We start from the raw sequence: 20,122 nt of genomic DNA on the forward strand, positions 1-20,122 counted from the left end.
TGTTAGTCTTTTTTCTGTGTCTAATTGTGTGTATTTCCTCTCTGATACCAGTATATGACTCCGTCCGCTGTGTCTCCTACACAGACATTTGGTATACCTTGCATTGCTTCCAGCCATCCCAGTGTCGGCTGCGTGGGCGCGCGAGTCTGTGAGCGCCTTAGTACCTCAAGTCTCTATGCATTACTGAAGTATTTCGCTTTGGAGTATAGTGCTCCTTCTGCCATAAGAGCTGACAGTTGGATCACATAATGGAACTCTGACCTAGATTTTAAATCTCCTGTGTTAGTCACTAGTTTCATAGCACCCATGTAATACTCAGCAGACACACTGCCGTCCTTCCCACTGTAGATGCCCTGGCAGCATGGACTGAAATTTTTAATAGAAATAATAATGTCATAGATAGGCACACTAGATTGTCTTATATAGTATTTTGTATATCTTATTTACTATTTGCTTATCAAAACCAATCATCCATTTGGTTTGCAGGTTAGATCTTGGTAAAGGGCAGAGGGACTCTCTATATCTTAGAGAAATACAAAATAAAGTTTTTGAATCATCTCAAATGCTACATGCATGAATAAAAGTATTTTTAAAGTTTATTTTTATTTCTGTAGTTGTTTGCTTTGATATGGGGACACAAAAGAAGCATGTGGTCTATCCACTGTTTTCAAGATTGACACAGCCTAGTTGAAATAGGCATGATACCAAGAGCAAGTTAGTGACCAAGTAGGAGACATGGGCAGTGATGATCGCTACAGGGACCCGGGAGAGGAGAGGGGCTGGGAGGCCTTTCTGAAACAGAGGAGCCTAAGGGGTAAGGAGGATTTCCACAGAAGGGAAGAAGTTATTCCAGGTGGTGGAGCAGAAACCTGAGCTTGGGCTTATACAAAGCGTTCCTTTTTATGTACATTTGAAAGTCTCAAGAACTTAAAGGATTCTGAGAGAACATTCTTTGCTTATCATTGAGAAACTTTTAAAATACAGATTTATTTATAAAATTAAGTTTGTTGGTTTCTATAAGGAAGGCGCTCTGTATGTGATAAAGGGCAGACCCTGTAATTTATAATCCTGGGAGACATGTTAGAAGTTACAGAAATGTCAATGTTTTTTCATTCAACAAGAACGAGTGCTTATTATGTAGTGGGTCCTGTTCTAGGCAATGGAATAGCTTTTGTCACCATAGTCACCAAAGCCAAAGTAGTAACTTAAGGGACTAGGTATTTTTATGACAAAAGAATTTTGGTTGTTTCCTTTACAGAAATAAGTGAATGATCATTACTCTTGTGTTGTACCTCCAATGTGTTGCCCTTCCCATAAATAAAAATGGTCCTAGTGACTCAGCATTTTTGAGAGGGTCTTATCGTTACAGGAGGCACTCACATGGTCTAACCTGCAAAGCACAGCACAAACGTCAGCTCCTCTCTTTAGGCAGCCCTCCCATCACCTGTCACCAAGGCAGAACCCACTGCCCTCATCTGTGCATGCAGGGTACCTACAACAGCTCCAAGAGCACACTGAGTACTCTTGGAATAAGCTTGATTTACGTGTTTTTCCTCATAAGGTTAACTACTTGAAAGCAGGACCCATTCCTACCCATCTTAGTATCCCTGGTATCTGGCTGTTGCACAGTCGCTAGCCTACAACATACAGTGCATGATTAGTAAATGTTTCTGACTTTGAGAAAACTTAGGAAACAACCTTTTTTGGTTCTCACTTATGTCAAAAATGAAGAAAGTCGGACCACTTTGTAAAAAACGCTGTTTAAAGGGAACATCACATTAAACAAAATGTGTATGAAAAAAGAATTATAGACATGGCATTACCTTTCTCTAACATCCAGGAAAGTAGCTAATAAACCAGCTTACTAACAGATATTGTCTTCTTACCTCTGAACCAAATAGGTGCAGGTCTTCTGTGGCCATGTTTCTGATAGCATCAACCACCCTAATTTTAGTATTTGCCTTCCTGAAGCCCCTGACTCAGAATAGCTTATGTATTAAGAATATTTCTATACTCAGAGTAGGTATTATTTATTAAGAAATAAATTAATGACTATATATACACATGAGCAGAAGTGCTGGAGTCATAAATACATATGCCAGTCTCATATTCCTGGTGGTCAGTGAGCAGGTGATGAGTTGTTAACGTCTTAGCTCCAGCTGTTGATCATGAAGGAAGCTGGTTAAGAAAGTAACAGCAAATTTGTTGTTACCAGCACTGGAAAAAAAATTGTGATTGCCAAAATCCTCGTCACAAACACATCATAAGTTTAATAGTAATAATAGTGTGTGTTGATACGCTTTTTGCAAGAAAAACACTACCGAATACTCATACAATGCCTACCACATACCAGACACACTATCCTATGTTCTATTAACATAGGTGAGGTAGAGACCACTGTATTTCATAGATTCTAACACTTTTTTTACATTTTATCACCTCTTAAAATCAGGGCATGTCTTATTGTATGACATCTTACATTTAAAATTGGCAGCAGTTTTTCTTCATGGTGCATAAAATAACACTTGCAGTTTGTCACATCTTTTTAGAAATCATTATCTAAATTTATAAAGGAAGAAACCAAAGCACAGGAGGTTCAGTGGCCTACCCCACTGTCATGCAGCGGGGAGGACGGGGCAGTCAAGACCAGGAGATCAGCTTCCTTATTCTTCCTTTAACAACTGATCTATAATACTTGTAAAATGAATGACGGCTCTTTTTGAACACCACATGGCCACCACATTTCATGTTGTTAAATGGGACATGCTAAGTTTCCTTTTTAAAATCCAGCCTTTTTCCTACTGTGTATTTTTAAATGTATTAAGCATTTTTATACGAAGCATTGTTTTAAGATTATAATTATTTTATGATGTCATTACATCACTATTTGCTTTGTTAGTATCAATTCTAACATTGAAGCAACCAATTGGAAATGTTTTTTCAGAAAGGTAAAATCATCTTTGTATGATCAACACTTTACTTCCACCTTTTTTTACCTCATCTTCTCCTGTAGGTTTGATCTGTTCACTATATGTAATTAAGTTTCCCTCTGCCAGTTTGTGACTTGGCCTTGCAAGGAAAATATTGTGTAACCTGGAGACCCTCCCCATGGACACCTTAGTGTTCATTCCATATCAGAGGTAGGGGTCTCTTGTGATGAAGAACTTTTGGAAACTGAACATCCCTGAACATCAGGCTTTGTATTCTTAGATGTTCCATTATGGGGAGGCCCCACAGTATCTGGTGTAGGACTTGTGTATGCGCTCTGGAGTTAGATTTCTCAGATACAAATCCTAGTTCCCCTAACTGCAACCCTGAGCCAGTTACATGAGTTGCCTGTGCCTCAGTTTCTTTGTTTGCGGTAGGCTGACAGTAATCGCAGCACTCACCTGGTAGGTTTGGGGGTAAGGATCAGTTGTGATGACGGACGTAAAGCAGCTAGGACGTCAGCAGCACTGGGCACACGATGAGCACTCAGCAGCAGTGCAGGTGGGGGTGGCATCAGGAGGTGTGGTCTAAGACACCCCAAATAGAATAATCTGAAAAGAAGCCATGGCCCAGGTGTGCCTTCAGGCACAGACATCACACAGAGCCCTGCAAAGTCAAACAAACTTTGCTGATTTGTCATTCTGATAATCCCTTTAATTTTCTCATTTTCTCTTAGTCGAAAATATTTATGTCCTTATAGTTTCAACATCTCTTAATCACTTCAGGGGAGAGGCACCTGTGAAATAACAAGATAGTAAATGTAAGTCTTAATGCATTTCATTTATGGTTGATTTTATAAGAAAACATCTTTTTCCAGTAGATTAATAATCATTAAGAAGAGCAACATTTATTGAATATTTACTGTGTGCAATGCACAATTCTAAGCACTTTGTTTAATCCTTGTAGCAACCATATAAGGAAGGAACTACTGTTAGCCCCATTTTCCAGATGAAGACTTTGAGTCGAAGTACTTTTTTCAGAGTCACATGACTAGGAAGAGCAGGGAGCCATGATACCTTTAAAACTCGTGACACTCTCAGAGTATAATTTACCTCTAAATGTAAAATGTGTACTTCAAAGCTGATTTCCAGCTATTTCTGGCATGTGTGGGGCTTTAAAAAAATTTAGTGGGACCTCTGACATGATATTATAAGAATGGTACTCTCTCCCTCTCTGGTCTTCCTCCCATAAACCCAGGGTCCCAGTTTAATCAAGAAAAACATAGACAAATCCCACTTGAGAGTTTTTCTCCAAATTACCTGGCTGGCTCTCCTCTAACTGTCAAGGTCATCAAAAACAAGAAAAGTCTGAGGATTGTGAGCATCAGGTGGAGTCAAAAGAGAAACACTGACCAAATGTCATGTGGTATCTTGGACGGGATCCTGGAACAGAGGCAGGACAACTTCACTCAGAAAACTAAGAACTTCTGAGTAAAGTTGGAACTTGAGCTAATAGTGGTATATTAGTTTGGGTTTGTTAGTTGTGATAAATGTGCCACGCTAATGTAAGATGTTCACAGTAGGAAAACCAGGTGTGGGCTCTACAGGAACTGTCTGTACTGTCTTCACAACTTTTCTGCAAATCTGTAACACTGTCCTAATATAAAAAGTTAAAAGGGCATTTCAGGGAAAGGTACATTTGGTGCTTTCATCTTGTACCTCTACTGCCCTGTTGATACCCTCTTCTTCAGTATATTTTTCCTTCATTAGTGAGTGAATGTGTAAGTCAAGTGATTGATGGTAGAATTGAGAACTGCTGCTTATTTCCTACCAATAAGTGAGCTGATTGTTATTGTGTAGAAACAAAAAAAATGCTAATTGCAGGTGGTGTCTGTTATTTTGTTATTTTGTTACTTTAACAAGCAGAGGTAATATTATTTCTGTTTCATTTACTCTTATCCAGGGAGCAGATTTTACGAGTAAAAGAAGACGAGAATGTTCCATTTCTGCTGGTTGGTAACAAATCAGACTTAGAAGATAAAAGGCAGGTTTCTGTAGAAGAGGCAAAAACCAGAGCCGATCAGTGGAATGTTAACTATGTGGAAACATCTGCTAAAACGCGAGCTAATGTTGACAAGGTAAAAGGTGGCTCTCCCTACTACGTCATGATAGAAATAGGTTGATTTGCTTTAATGCAGCTTCATTTTGTCCAGGGATTCTGTGAGACTTTCAAAGAGAGATTTAATATGTGTTGATTTTTATCAGCCCTGAATGTTCAAGTACAACATGTTAGGAATTTCTTACTTCACCCTGTCCTTAAGTTCCCAAGAGATGTTAAGACATGAGACGCACAGCTAAATGTCCTTTTTCTCTAGCACTGACAGGATTTCTGACCTGAAGCCCTACCTTTTTTTTTTTTCTTATCCTGACTGGCTAGATAATTTGAAAGGAATGTTGAGTCCTCTGAGCTGACCCCTCCTAGCCCCATTTAAGTTCTCAGAAGGGAAGGTGCCTCCCAAGATGAAGGAGCCCCAGAAAAGGAAATCTATTATTCCTGCAGCTGCTCTTCCCCAGCCTCAGCCTGTTTTCCCCTGAGTGGAAAGGCAGATCCTCTGCCCTCTTCCTTATGTTTCCACGTTGTTCAGATCGGCCCTTCCTGGAGCCCAGGTGAGGTACACCTTACCTCGTTTCTAGGAGTCTCAGGTGCATTGCATCCTGCTGCCAGAGACCGTCTTAAGGGTTCAGAAGACGCCTGTGGGCTAAGATAGCATGGGTCCTGAGAGCCCCTCCAAACCGTTTAGACCCTACCAAGCGCCTCTTAAACTTTAAAGTGCAGAATTGCTTATAAAGCTTGATAAGCCCAGAGTCCTGGCTCTTAGCCCCAGGGATTTTGATTCATTTGGTCTGGGGTGGGACCTGAGCTTGTGCATGTCAAGCAAGCTTCCAGTTGGTGCAGGCTGTGCCTGGGGAACCACACTTGAGTAACAGTGCCCTAGGTGGCCTCGGGTTTTAGTGAACTGGTCTGCTTGCGTCTATAGAGTCATAACCTGGATCCAGAAATCATTAGGTTAAAGAAATTAAGGATTCTTTCAGTTCATTTATCATAGGTCTTAAGACAATGTTTTTACAGGCATACCTCATTTTATTGCTCTTTCCTTTATGCTCTTCCCATAATTGCACTTTTTACAGATTGGAAGCTTGAGGCAACCCTGCATCAAGCAAGTTGCCGATACCATTTTTCCAACAGCATTTGCTCACTGCATGTCTGTCACATTTTGATAATTCTCACAATATTTCAAGCTTTTTTTTGTTATTACTATATTTGTTACGGTGATATCTGTGATCAGCGATTATGACTCACTGAAAGCTCAGAGGATGGCGTTTTTTAGCAATTAAGTATTTTTTAATTAAGGCATGTACATTTTTTTAGACATGCTATTGCACACCCTTAATAGAGTACAGTATAGTGTAAATATAACTTTCCTGTGCAGTGGGAAATGAAAACTGCATTTGACTCACATTATCGTGTTGCTTGCTTTATTGTGGTGGTCTGGAGTGGGACCTACAACATCTCCGAGGTGTGCCTAAGCTGACTGATTTTTTAGTCACGGGGTCAGATTCCTATAGGTCCAAGGTATCTGTATAAAATGAGTGTTACAAGATTTCCACTTAGTTTGCTAGTTTTCTCTAAAGTTATGGCAAATGTTTTTAAAGTAAAACATATTGTAAATATGTTTTAAGGTTCAGTGTGTTTGGTTTTGAAGGGAACATTACCATGGCATTTGTTTGATTTCCTCCTAGCTGATGTCCTGAGTAGAACACACTTGAGCTAAGGGGAGTGGGGAGGGCAGGTAGGTGACCAGTAACTATCCATCTAAGCTATAAAGCAGCTGGTATGAATTTTTTGGCCATATTCATGTATTAGTTTTCAAAAGAAAAATGTCTCAGATACAGGGCTGCATAACAAAATAGACCCAAAAATCCAGTGGCTGAAACAACCATTTATCATGGTCATAGAATTTGGACAGGGCCGGGTACAGGTGGTTCGACTCTGCTCCACAATGGCTGGTGCCTCAGCTGAAAAGCTTGAAGCCTCAGCACGGGAAGCATCTCAGTTTGGGTTCTGAAGTCTTGCTCATGTGCATTGGTTGAGCCGGTCGTTCCTGGCTGTTGTCAGGGATACATTCCTCTCCACATCTGACCTTTCCCTTGTGTGCTAGTTTAGGCTTTACCACAGCAGTTAGCTGAGTGAGTTCCGAGGGCAAGTGTCACAAAAGAAAAGGAACCAGGCAGAAACTGTATCTCCCTTTCTGAGCTAGCCTCAGAAATTAGACAGCTTTATTCCCACCTCATTCTGTTGGCCAAAGGAGTCACAAAGTCCCAGTATCAGGAGGGTGGCAGGACTCTTGGAAGAACACGCAGAAGTCTCGCTGTGGCCAGTTTTCGAAAAACAGTCTGCAGTCAGTGGTCACCGCTCCAAAGCAGAATTACATAAAACAGGTCTGCTTGTAAGCTGAGGTCCAAGTTCATACTGAAAACAAATTCCCTGTACCACTGCATCCTGAAGAGTGGCAGCCAGATAAAGTACCTCAGTGGCTAAATAAAAGTAACTTGCAGCAAATACTAAGTTTCTAGAATTAGCTTATATTTGGTTTTTTGCTGAGGAAATAATGTAGTAGCCACAAGGGCATATCTTCATTAGTGTATATGAGAGTCTGGCATGTGGTGAACACTAACCATTCCATCATTAACTCTATAAGGCATAAGTACTCTTCTCATGCTCCCTTTGAGGCAAGGAAACTGAGGTGTGGACAGATTGCACACCTGACTGAGGTTCAGGGTTGGTGGTGGCGTCTGTGGCTCTGGGTGTTGCCAGCTCCAGTAGCCATGTTATTTCTTCACTATTTTACTGAAAACAATGGCTGGAATAGCTGCAGTGTCTCCCATATTGTATGTCATCCACTCTGGAAGTCTGCTATAGGTTTTCTGGGGGAGCCAGTGTTAATACTGTCTCCTTCAATTAAATCCGGAAGTATCAGGTGTTGTCACAGAAAACAAATACTTGATCTTAAGGGCTCATGCCTTATCCTCATCTGGATTCCAAATAGACAGTTGGGTAGAAATTTTAAAGAGGCAGATTTTAAATCTACCCCATGAAAAAGCTTCATGACCATCAGAGCTGTGAAGCATGGGGTCTGGCCTGCTCTGGAGGCCACTCCTGTCACAGAGGAATCACCCGGAGGCCCAAGGACCACCTGGCGACCTGCCCGTGTGCCCCTCTGGGCCAGGTTCATCGTTGGTAACAGCCTTCTAGCTAAATGCTCTGGCACGAAATCAGCACTCCAAGGTTGCTCTTAATTTTAAGGAATATCTTGTAAGAGTGGGAAGACATTGAGCAAGATGTCAGAAGGGAAAGATGACTTATTGTATCAAGAGACCCAATTTAATGCTGCAGAAAGAATTTTAGTAGAAATGTACTATTTTTATTTCTAATATTTTTGTGGGCTTTTCCTCATTGTACAAATAATACATGAAAACATGCTTATTGTATAAAGAAAAATTCATGATAGGGAAAAGTGTAAGGTGGAAAAAGTGATCACCCTCCACCCAAACCCCACTCTCCTACGCCCAGGTAACACTGCTGACTCGTGTGTCTTTGCTTCCCTCTGCTTCCCTGCATCTAGAGGTGGGCATACGGAACCTGAGGGAAAGGTTGTGCTTGTTTTCCTGTGTGTGAATAGGGTTTTTATAGTCTGTACAGCACTTCTGTGTATGTAGATAGACAGATGGGTATTTCTGTGATTTGCTTTTTAAATTATATAGCAAATAGATCGTACAGTTCTTTCCCAGCATTACATATAGATTGTGCCATGTTCTTTTTAAAATCTACAAAATATTCCATAGTTAAGCTTTCTCCTACTCCAGCCATTTTCCTATTAATGACATTTAGATTGTCTACAATATTCTCTGTTACAAACAATGCTGTAGGGAACTTTGTGTGTGTCCACCGGCACTAGGGTAAAAGCAAGGGTGCATTTTAAATTTCAATGACAAGTCTCCCTCCAGCAACATTGTCCTCACGTGTGTGAAGCACCCTCCCCACCCCACCCCCACTCCCTCTGCCAGCGCGGATTGAAGCAGCCTTTAAAAGTCACCAATAAGATGGGTAAATCATTGTTTTGCATTTCCTGATTACTAATGAGGCCAGGCATCTTGTAGCTGATTCCTTGGCTATTTACATATCCCCTGTGAAATTACTTCCTTGTCTCCATTGATCTCATGTGCTCTTATTCTTCTTGATTCATAAGTCCACTTTATGTTAAAGACATTAGCCCTTTGTCCTTTTGTATTGTTTAACTGCTGATTTTTGTCTTTTACCATGGAAGAACACAAAAAATTCATTGTCAGATCTGTCAGTTCTTCTTAGTGACTTCCAGGTTCTGTAACTTCTAGAAAAAGCTCTCTTCCATCCATCTTCCTATTGGTCCTGTGTCCATTTAACTGAACCCATTAGTCTTTGATAGCTTCCTTGTTTCTGGTGTACTTTCTCACTCCAGGTCAGGAATCAACCATTCACCTAAGGAATCCTCCTTCTGTTGGTAGGAATGGTACTTAGCAGCCACCCTCTGGGAATTTACCTGTTCGTTGTTGGGTTGTCATTGACCGTGGCCTCTTGGAGTAGTCCCAGGAGATATGTACTAGAAAAGAAAAAAAATCATGAGATCATACTGTCTTTTCCAGTCCAGTTTTAATGTTCAGGAATTTTACCTCTCTGATTTTGTAATTGTATCTTTTCTCTTACACAGAAAGTCTTAGTTCCTAAACTACCTCAACATAAATACTCACTTGGATTATCCTGCATTATTGCAAAAGGGCGGTACCACTGTTACTGTTAACTAAACTACAAAGTGAAGCTTACGATTTGTCTTTGGTTTTTTTATTCAGGTTTTGTTTTTATTCTTATTCTTAGCATCTATTCTAAGATGTGTATTCCTTATGCTGTATTTCAAAGTTTCCTGAAATAATTCTTTCCTCTGTATGATTGTCACCAGTTTGACATATAGTCTTATTTTAATTTGGTTTTGTTTTTAGCAACTGCTTTTTGTTTATTTCATTTTTGAATTTGTAAAACATTTATGTTTCCAAAGTAGAAATTATATAACAAGGTCTGTTCAGAGATGCCTCACTGTTCTCTCCACCCTGTTCCCTGAAAACAGAATTCTTTATTAGTATTTGGTTTATCATTTCATTGTTTGTATTTCAAATGCAAGCAAACCCGTGTAATGCCTGTTCAGCACCCACTCAGGCAGCTCTCTACCCGTGCTATTCAGCACTTGGCTTTTTCTGTGCGTTTCCTTTAGAAACACCTGTCAGTCATTATATGATGTATGTTTATTTACTTATAACGTTCATTATCTTTTATATATCTTGTTTATTTTTAATCTTACTGAGCTTTTTTATTCTAAAAGTAAACACTGAAATTTTTTAAAAATCCAGAATGTAAAAATGTGGACCATAAAAGTTATTCATCCATTAATCATACACAATTCGTAACTATTTGTGTACAGTGAGTCAGTATCCTTCTAGGCCCTTCTCTATGTGCACATAAACATTTGTTATTAATACTTAACTTTTAAGTTGTTACACTATTTTTAAATTATTACTTTCATATCTCATTTTTTTGCCGATTTCTAGATATCAGGCAAGAATTGATAAGTTCCCAAAATAAAGTGTAACAAACACAAAATTGTTTTCTAGTGCCTGGTATCAAAACAATAAGGGAAGCACTCATTTTCCTCAGCTGTTTCTCAAAATGGAGCTGAAGCATAAATAAATAGATATAAATTTTATTAAATGAATTTTAAATGAATTGATTATAATACATTTACTAATTATACATTACTCAGATGAATTCCGTTGAGCTTTATCTTTGAAGCTGTCGTGACTTGTAGTGCTTTTTTATTTTCATCTTGAAAATTGGGATGAAAAGATCAGGTTATAGTAAGTGAACATTTTTACCAAAAAGTTAATTCAGACCATTTCCCCATTTTCCCAATATACTTGGAGAAGCAGACTTTAGCTTTCCTCACCTTGCACTCCCCAAACAAGAGCTCTTAAATATTTATTCTTCTTTTATTCCCTAATGATTCCAAGAAGTATCAAGTTCACATTATCTATTGGCTTGTTTACCCTATTTTCTTCTTTCTAGGTATTTTTTGATTTAATGAGGGAAATTCGAGCCAGAAAGATGGAAGACAGCAAAGAAAAGAATGGAAAAAAGAAGAGGAAAAGTTTAGCCAAGAGAATCAGAGAAAGATGCTGCATTTTATAATTAAAGTCCAAACTCCTTTCTTATCTTGACCATACTAATAAATATAATTTATAAGCATTGCCATTGAAGGCTCAATTGACTGAAATTACTTTAACATTTTGGAAATTGTTATGTATCACTAAAAGCATGAATTGGAACTGCACTGAAAGTCAAATTCACTTTAAAAAGAAATTAATATGGCTTCACCAAGAAGCAAAGTTCAGCTTCTTTCATAATTGCCTACATCCATCATGGTCCTGAATGTAGCGTGTGAGCTTGTGTTTTGCGGGCAGTCTTTCTTGACTTGTTAAAGAGGTGAGGTGGGGGTGGGAATGGGAGGAAAGGCTACTTCCTCTGGTTTATTATAAAGCTTAAATTTTATATCATTTTTAAATGTCTTGGTCTTCTACTGCCTTGAAAAATAACAATTGTGAACATGATCGTTAAACTGTACCACTTTTTTTAGCCATTGTTATGCAAAATATAGAAGAAAAAGCTGTTAGCATGATTGTTGCATATAGTTAATGGAGAGTAATTCATCTGTGAACCTGCATTAATTACCTGGTAATTAACTTAGAAAAGTGGTGTAAACTTGTATATGAGAATTTTTTAATATGCCTTAATTTAGAAGCTGAAAAATAACCAGTTACATCATTCTGGGCGTGTCCTCACTGGTGCCTCGAGCCCATTGCTCTGTGTGTTCTGGTGAGAAAATGTATGTTCTATAGTGGAGTGCAACTTTTGTACAGAAGATGCTTGAGAAGTAACTGTCTGCTAGGAGTCTGTCCAATTTAAAATGTGTGCCATACTCTGGTTCTTGAAAGTAAGGTTCCAGAGCTCCTTGATTGCTTTTAATTAACTTGAAGGGCCAGCATAAACTTGTAAGATAGCTTTAAACTCTGAGGATTCAGTTGTGCAGTGAACCCTTTTTCTTTAAGATGCTGGTCCCTGGAAATCCCTTTCTGCCAGTAGTGAGCATATGTTAGTAAGTTTTTTATCTTTTTGGAGCAAGGCACAGGAAAATCAGTAGTGCTAATGTATTTTGCACTAGAACACTTCAGGAAAATATGCTTGCCACCTACTAATTTCTAAATCTGTACTCATGAGCTTATAGTTTGGCTATATGGGAGTTATCAGAGTATCTGTAGTCTGTTTGTGTTCATATTGAAGAACACTGTAGCTACATTTTCCTAAAGTTAATATCAGGCAGTCAAACCTGAGTATAGTGCAGAAAACATGTTTGGCATACACAGGCCAAACATTAGGCCCATGTGACCATTGTGTGGTGCTCACTGGGAAAATTCCAGCACGTTATCTGGAAACATAATGGGAAATACCCCACTGTCAGATTTTTATTTTCTTCTTCAAAATGGAGCTAGGAGAGTTGATTCAACCGTTTTTCTCTTCTCTTAGCTCAGTCCTAATTTCTCAACAAGTCAAATTTATGATCAGGCATTCCAGGTAACAGGTGTGTATGTAAAGTCAACAAAAATAGGCTTTTTAGGAACTCAGCTCTAGATATTACATCTGGATTGTCATGTTAAGTATTTGTCCTCAAAGGGTTTGAGATGCACATCTTTCATTTCATATTTTTCATAGGCTATGCCTTGTGCGGAATTAGTTATCAGTGTAACATGGGCCCCGTGGGCCCAGCAATCTCCATGTGTACCCATTGCAGTCTTATTTAACCAGGGGGCCTAACCACTAACATTGTGATTTTTCTTTGCGACCTTTCCTCTCCTGGGTACTGAGGTGCTATGAAGCCAACTGACAAAGATGCATCACATGTCTTAGGCTGATGCCACTACCCTATTGGTTTGAAATTTGAGCCATTTAAAGACCAATAAAACTCCTTTTTTTTAAATGTTTGTGGTGTTAACTTGATGTTTGCAAGGTAACATGTAAAATTCAGGTTTATCAACCTGGACATCTTTACCAGAGATTTTAAAACAACTATCTCTTTTGAGCTACCAATTTATGGACTGATTTAGTGTAACTCCAATTCCCTAAATAACAATGTCACCGTTGCCCAAATTTAATGAAGACTCAGAAATAGAAGAATCCCACGTGCAGTTACATAGAGGAAACTCATGCCAACATGAGAGCCACAGTGTCCACTATGTTTAGAACACTACTACGACTAGAATGAATAGGTGATAGCTATATATTCATATTGGTCTAATGGGGATGATCCCCCAGAGACTATTTATTTTCCAAATTGTGGCAACAGTAGCCTTTCTGTTATCGATTCCTCAAGCTTCAGACCATTCTCTTTCAAATTGGATGGATGGCAGGGAATAGTGGCTGATTAACTGTCAAATAGCCTGTGGGCTAGAAATGATCTGGCCCAATATGGACACAACCTTTCAAAATACAGTTCATCTTAATTTCTTAACTCATAAGCAGTGCCAGAGGGAGCACATTTAAGTTATAATTGGCATAATTTTAACCTCACTACATGGACCCATTTTTAACACCAATATGGAATATGATATTAATTTACCAAAGAAAGGTTAGATTAAGTTCTAGTCTTAAACTAAATCAAAATGTCATGTGTCAAAAATTTGTGACAGATACGTGTGGGTAGAAATTGCAGTATTTCCAGAATCTCTTGCCTGGCCTTACTGCATCTCCATAGGTGTTTCCACGGGGGTGGAGAGAAGTAGTCCATCTCCAAATCAATAGGTGATGACAAGGATGGGAGAGCCGGGGCATATCTGGACCAGAGAGGCTGGTGGGGTCCCTTATAGCCAGGTCATGAGACACAGGCAAGCAGAAGTAGACGGCTGCTTGTAAGTAATAAACGGATTTCTCCCACTTTATTTCTCCCTTTGACTGATTTCAGTTTCAAAGGTTATTTGACCCAGGGTGGGAACATATCTTCCCTGGAATTACAGATGAAAAACTTAAAATTTTGCAAAGCTAGAACTGCTACTTTAAAACTATCAAAGCATTTACCAGAACTTCCTGTAAAGGTTTCAAAGTAATCCTTTTTTTTAAATCCAGTGTTAGAAGTCTCCTTTAGCAAATTACTTTGGAATTCAAGAGTGGCAGGTCAACAAAGATCTTCAATCTTCATGCAAAGCTTTAGTTTACAACAGTGTTATGTGCCTACTGTAGGCACTGCTGGGAATGTAAAGAACACACATGAGTTAGGGGCAATTACACAGATTCACACCAAAAAAAGAAAAAATACTATGTGTCACATGCATAAAAAGAGGAAATAAAATTTTAAAAAAATGAGATTCAACCTAGTTCTCTGGTCAACCCATAAAATATAGCAAATATATAATGCATCCTATATGCAAGATACTGTAAACATACTTAAATTTAACATTAACCTTAAGAAGTGGGTGCTATCATTAACCCCTGTTTTGCAGATGAAGAAACTGAGGCATAGAAAAGTTGAATAACTTGCCAAGGCCACAAAGCTAGTAACTATTAACAGGCATTAGAAGCAGAGTAGCCTGCCTGGCATGCTCTTAAACACTGCACTGTGAAGGAGAAGCAGAGAGAGACAAAAACGAACGATTCTGCAGCTGTACTAAGGTGGGAAATGCCCAAGATTTCCCCAAGGTAGCCACTTACTCCAAGATTGTCTTCAGAAAGCTTGCAGAGTGTTGCTGTGAAGGGAAGCGAGGCCTCGTGCGCTTACAGCCTGGTTGCTAAAAGAAGAATCAAGTGCCAGTTGGGAAAACTGCGGAGTTCAGCTGTGGAGTCAGGCCATACAGTGCTTTTTACAGATCAGTAAAGAGGCAGCATTCCTGTGGCAGGCGAGAAGCTTTCATCCCACATTCTCTTAAACTACAAAATAATTTACCCAGCCCTCTGCTCCAGCACCCCTGCATGCAGCTGGTGGGGACAACAGCCTGGAGGGGCTGGAGGTGGGAGGGGAGGGAGGCGCAGCCATCTGTATTCTCAATCTTCACATCATTTCTGTGGATATAAGAGAGGTTGTGAGACTGATAACTTGCACAGCTACTCCGATAGAAGAACCCAATTGCTCTACCAAAAGCCCCAAGCTGAATTGTTTAGGTGCCTGCAAGCACCTAGCAGCTAGAAAACAGTCCTAAGGGCAGAGTGTTTCATGCAGCAAAAAAAATTTTAGAGCGAAGGCATGTTGAACTGGAAGGGAAGGAGCAGAATGTGAGCTCCCTGGGGGCCTCTGCTGGCTGAGAGGGCGCCCAGTCATGGAGAAGCGTGAGCGCTGCACCTTCACAGGCCAGCTGGTGGTTGGTTGGTTGGCTGGTTGATTGGTTGACTGCTGTTTGTAAAAGATGCCAGATTTGGTGGGAAGATATTTAGATGGTTTTCCTGTAATCATAAAAGCTGGCTCAGAAGGAACCTTAGAAGCTTTTCTGTCACTTTACAGGCCAGAAGAGAGAAGTAAGGATCACACAGTCAATGTAAGACCCAGCATTCGATTGCAGGTCTTCCATCTCCTAATTCCAGCTTTTCCCATGGGCCTTTCCAAGTTCTGGATGGTGGTGAGGGTGCTTTAAATGGAGACAGCACAAGAGACTGAGGGTTCCCAGAGCCAGATGAACTGAAGGTCAAATTCAGTCTTTCTCACTGCTCACTGGCCTTGAGGAACTTCCATGAACCTCAGGTTCTTTTTTTTTTTTTTAATTGAAGTATAGTTGATACACAACCTTATATTGGTTTCAAGTATACAACACAGTGGTTCAATAGTTACCCATATTATTAAATCCTCACCCCACAGTACAGTTATCATCTGTTAACACAGAAAGACATTACAGAATCACTGACTATATTCTCCATGCTGTACCACTATTCCTGTGACCATCTTATATTGTGACTGAGAATTGTTGTGCCCCTTTATCCCCCTCACCCTCCACACCTACCCACCCCAATGCCTTCCCCATGGTAATCACCAGTCACTTCTCAGTGTCTATTGAGTCTACCACTGTTCTGTTCATTTTGTTTTGTTCTTTTAGATTCCACATGTAAGTGAAATCATATGGTATTTGTCTTTGTCCACCTGGCTTATTTCACTAGTATAATATCCTCTAGGTCCATCCATGTTGTCACAAATGGCAGGATTTTTCTCTTTTTTATGGCTGAATAATACTCCATCTATTTTTCTTTATCCATTCATCTATTGATGGGGACTTAGGTTGCTTCCATATCTTGGTTATTGTAAATAATATGGTGACAAACATGTATCTTTTTAAATCAGGATTTTGTTTTCTTCAGGTAAATTCCTTGAAGTGCAGTTACTGGGTCTCAGGTTCTTGATTTTAAAACAGGCATTCACTACCTACCTCCTGAGATATTAAGAGGAATGCTCAGAGCATAAGTTATTTTTATTACAGGGCAAATATTTTTAAATTGGAGGAAAGTTTCGGCCATGCCTGGCCCCCTGTTCTCAGTAAAAATAGTTATATGTGACATGCTGTTTCACATTGATGAAACCATGGAGACTTGTTGAAGGAGCTGGAGATTTATATTGCCCCACCTCTGTCCTTGTTGAATCTTTCCACTGAAAGGACCCTGAGATGGCAGTCACAGGGCCAGGGAAGTGAAGTGTGCAGAGCCCACATGAACTGTGCAAGGTCACTGATGGAGAGTCTGGCTTTAATTGGGACTTAATCCTGCACTGCTGGCTGAGTCCCACTTCTCATCCCATCTGTCCCACTCGAGTACCTCATGCAAATCAGGAATTCCTTCCCAGTGAACAGGTCGGAGATAGAGCTGCCAGTTCCTTGCAGCCTCACTGGAGTCCTGAGTCTCTGGGGGAGAGGCAAACTGAAGGATCATTAATGTGGGCATGGGCATCTTCTTCAGCCCTTGATACAAACCCTCCAACCTGGAGAAGGCCTTCAGTGTACTTACTCATTGAGAGACTGGGGTGATCCAATCATTCAACATGTGGACCCATAGGTTTGTAGGAAGCACAGCGGTGAGCATCTCTAAGGAGTTTCATTCCCAAAGAAATTTTTTAGAGCAACCTGAGGTACCAGCTCCAAGAGCTTGTGGGGTTTGACTAGCACAGCCCATCGCATTGGATCTGAGTGAGATTGCATTTGGGGAAGTACAGAGTGGGTGGCCCACTGACTTAAACCTCCCAAGTGAAATAACCCACCCCCTCCTTAATTCCCCCATTTTGGTGAGCAGCTTGCAATCACGAGACAGTCTTCTTCAGGGCCAATCACATGAGTAAAGCCTGAGCATGGAATGGGCATTACCTCCCTCTTCTGCCCCTAGCACATAACACTCCTGAAACCCCAGAAGGGAAAAGCTATAAAATCTCAGAAAAATGATAGTAAATGAAAAAGATAATAAATGGTGAAATCAGCTAAAGAAATTGTGACATTTAAGTCACAGTTGTATTTATTCTGAGACAGTGTAACATTCATGACCTTGTATCAACACAGGATTAAAAAGAAAGAAAAAGAAGCAAATGATGAGCAGCAGCATCTTGGTCCAGCTGGCCCAGCCAGTACCATCTCCGGTTAGCTCCTGGCCCCCAACCCACTGCATATCTATCTGCCAAGTAGCGATGGACACATTCAGTTCAAGGCATTCAGCAACTGCTTTGTGGGTCTGCTCCTCTGCTGACAGAGGCTTGCGCTGTGTGCTTGTCCTGATAACCATTTCCCAGGAGATAAGGCATGAACCTTCTGAGGGTCATTGCACCAAGTGGACCTTGGACATCAGCCCGGGACTGTCAGCAGGGCAGCAGCAAGACATGTTTCTAGAGTGGAAACCTCTAAGCCAGGGACCAAGTTCTTTTTGTTCCATGACAGACTGTTCATTCTCTCATTCATCCAACTTAATTTTTCATTCTCCTCCATCTTCACTGCCTCCATTCTCATCCAAGCAGCATGAGCTCACCTGAGCGCTATCCCGTTGCTTCCTAGTTTCTCACCACACTTATTCTTGCTCCTCTCCTTCCCTTCACCCGTCCAGCCTGCACACAGCAACCAGAGCAAACTTCAGATCTGATCATGTCCTCTTTGCTTAAAACGTTTCAATAACTTCTCATCCTTCTTAGGGTAAATACAGAACTCCAAAAATGATGTGCTCCTTAAAGATGTCCGTGTTCTAACTCCCAGAACCTAGGAATATGTTATTACCTTTGGGTAATAGGACAATAGGACAAAGGGCCTTTGAGAAGTGATAAATTAGGAATCTTGTGATGGTGAATCACCCTGGATTATCTTAGTGGAACCAGTGTAATCACAAAAGGGTCCTGTAGGAGGAAGGAGAAGGGTCAGAGTTAGAGTCAGAGAAGGATGGGGCAACGGAGGCAGAGAGCCAAGTGATACAGCACCGTGGCTCACAGAGTGCAGGCAGCCACCAGAAGTGGGAAAACGCAAAGAGTGGATTCTCTCCTAGGCACCCCCACTACCCCACCCTGACACCTTATCTGCCCTGTGAACATTTTGATTTTAGCCCCATAAAACCCATTTGGACTTCTGACCTCCAGAACCATAAGATAATAAATCTGTATTGTTTTAAACCACTAAATTCATGGTAATTTGTTACAGCAGCCATAGGAAACTAATACACAAGCCTACCAGGTCCTGTGCGGTCCAAGCCCAACAGGTTCTCCCTCTGCACTCCTTCCCCCTGGCGCTCCACGTTTCAGCCATACTGGTTTCTTGTAGCCTGACCTACATCAGGGCCTTGTGCATGCTAGGCCCACTGCCCAGAATGCTCCCCTTTCTTCTTTGGCCAGTAAACACCGTTGGTTTCCTGCCCCAGTCCATTTCTCCACACCCTTCTTCCTTTCTGGCAGAGCCCCATTTTGTTTGGGAATCCATTCTCCTCTCTCTGAAGCCAAGCCCAAGGCCCCATGCCAGCTGCAGAGGTGACTCTCACATGACCAGTCGAAGCAAACAGGATGGTCCCGTTGCCCTGTCAGTGCCTGGTTAGGCGTCAGCTGAATCTGACCAATGGGGCTTGAAGAGATGCCTGCTTCAAGACTTCAGGGAAAGGTTTTCTGCTGAAAAAGAGCTACACAGGGAGTAACAGCTCCTTTTCTGTTGGCCACGGCTGTATCCGCACATGTCTGGAACTGTGACAGCCATCGTGCACTATGAGGGGAGACGAGCCGGCAAACTGAAAACAGCGGAGAGGAAGAGGAAGGGGACCAGGGCTCTTGACAACATTGGCCAGTGTGGAAGTGGCCTTACATCTGGGCATCTTACATGAAACTGTCTCCTTACTGTTTGAGCTGATTGAGCTGGGATTTCAGTTACTTGTAGTCAGCAGCATCCTGATACCTGTGGGTCATTCCTTCTGATACCTCAGCCTGAAAACTTAATTGCTACTTTCTCAGGGAGGCCTCCTGACCTTCCAACAAATCAAATCCCTGTCTGTTAATTTCATGTCTCTCTTTTATATAACAGCTAGTAGCAATTGTACATCTATGGCCCAAGTGATACAGCACCACGGCTTAATAATATTTGTGGGCCTGCCTGCACTATAAATTCCATGAGTTAGCAACAATGTCTGCTTTTACTCATCATCATGGCCCCCAGGGCAGCACAGGGCCTGGACATATTAATGCTCAGCAAGTATTTGTTGGAGTGAATGGGGCTGACGTGGAGATAATACAGCCACAAGGAGCCTTCAAACCAGAAAAGGAGACAGGTTCTGCGAACAGTGTCAAACAACACAGGAAGCACTGTGGAAGTGTGAAGCACTCTGTGAGAAGAACAGGAGTCACTAAGTCACTGACATCCACGGAGCATCTTACCTACTTAACTTTTTACTATGGAAAGATTTCATCATTCATAAGAGAAGGAAAGCTAGTATAGACCCCCTACCATGTACCTTTTGTCCAGTTTCAGTAACTATCAATATTTTGCCAACTGTTTTCATCTTTTTCCCCAGCTATACTTTTTTTTTTTAG

General features: G+C 40.8%; 1 protein-coding gene and 1 long non-coding RNA gene across 3 annotated transcripts in view; one reads left to right on the top strand and one right to left on the bottom strand.

Annotated features, from left to right (window-relative positions):
• RALA (RAS like proto-oncogene A) overlaps nucleotides 1–13,102 on the top strand; it is a 63,442-nt gene extending 50,340 nt beyond the window's left edge. For both annotated transcript variants that reach the window (XM_037010887.2, XM_037010886.2), the window contains 2 exons: nucleotides 4,891–5,065; nucleotides 11,137–13,102. In XM_037010887.2, the coding sequence (XP_036866782.1) occupies nucleotides 4,891–5,065; nucleotides 11,137–11,259 (298 nt within the window). In that variant the 3' untranslated portion in view covers nucleotides 11,260–13,102. The remainder of the gene's footprint in view (nucleotides 1–4,890; nucleotides 5,066–11,136) is intronic.
• On the bottom strand, nucleotides 2,717–15,439 carry LOC140849950 (uncharacterized). Its single transcript, XR_012132407.1, has 4 exons — nucleotides 14,827–15,439; nucleotides 14,197–14,364; nucleotides 9,566–9,625; nucleotides 2,717–3,724 (listed from the first exon to the last, which is right to left on the bottom strand). It is a non-coding gene; the product is annotated as an uncharacterized lncRNA (long non-coding RNA).
• Between the last annotated feature and the right edge of the window lie 4,683 nt (nucleotides 15,440–20,122).

The sequence above is a fragment of the Manis javanica genome, chromosome 6 (genome assembly GCF_040802235.1).
Source record: "Manis javanica isolate MJ-LG chromosome 6, MJ_LKY, whole genome shotgun sequence".
Lineage (NCBI taxonomy): Eukaryota > Metazoa > Chordata > Mammalia > Pholidota > Manidae > Manis > Manis javanica.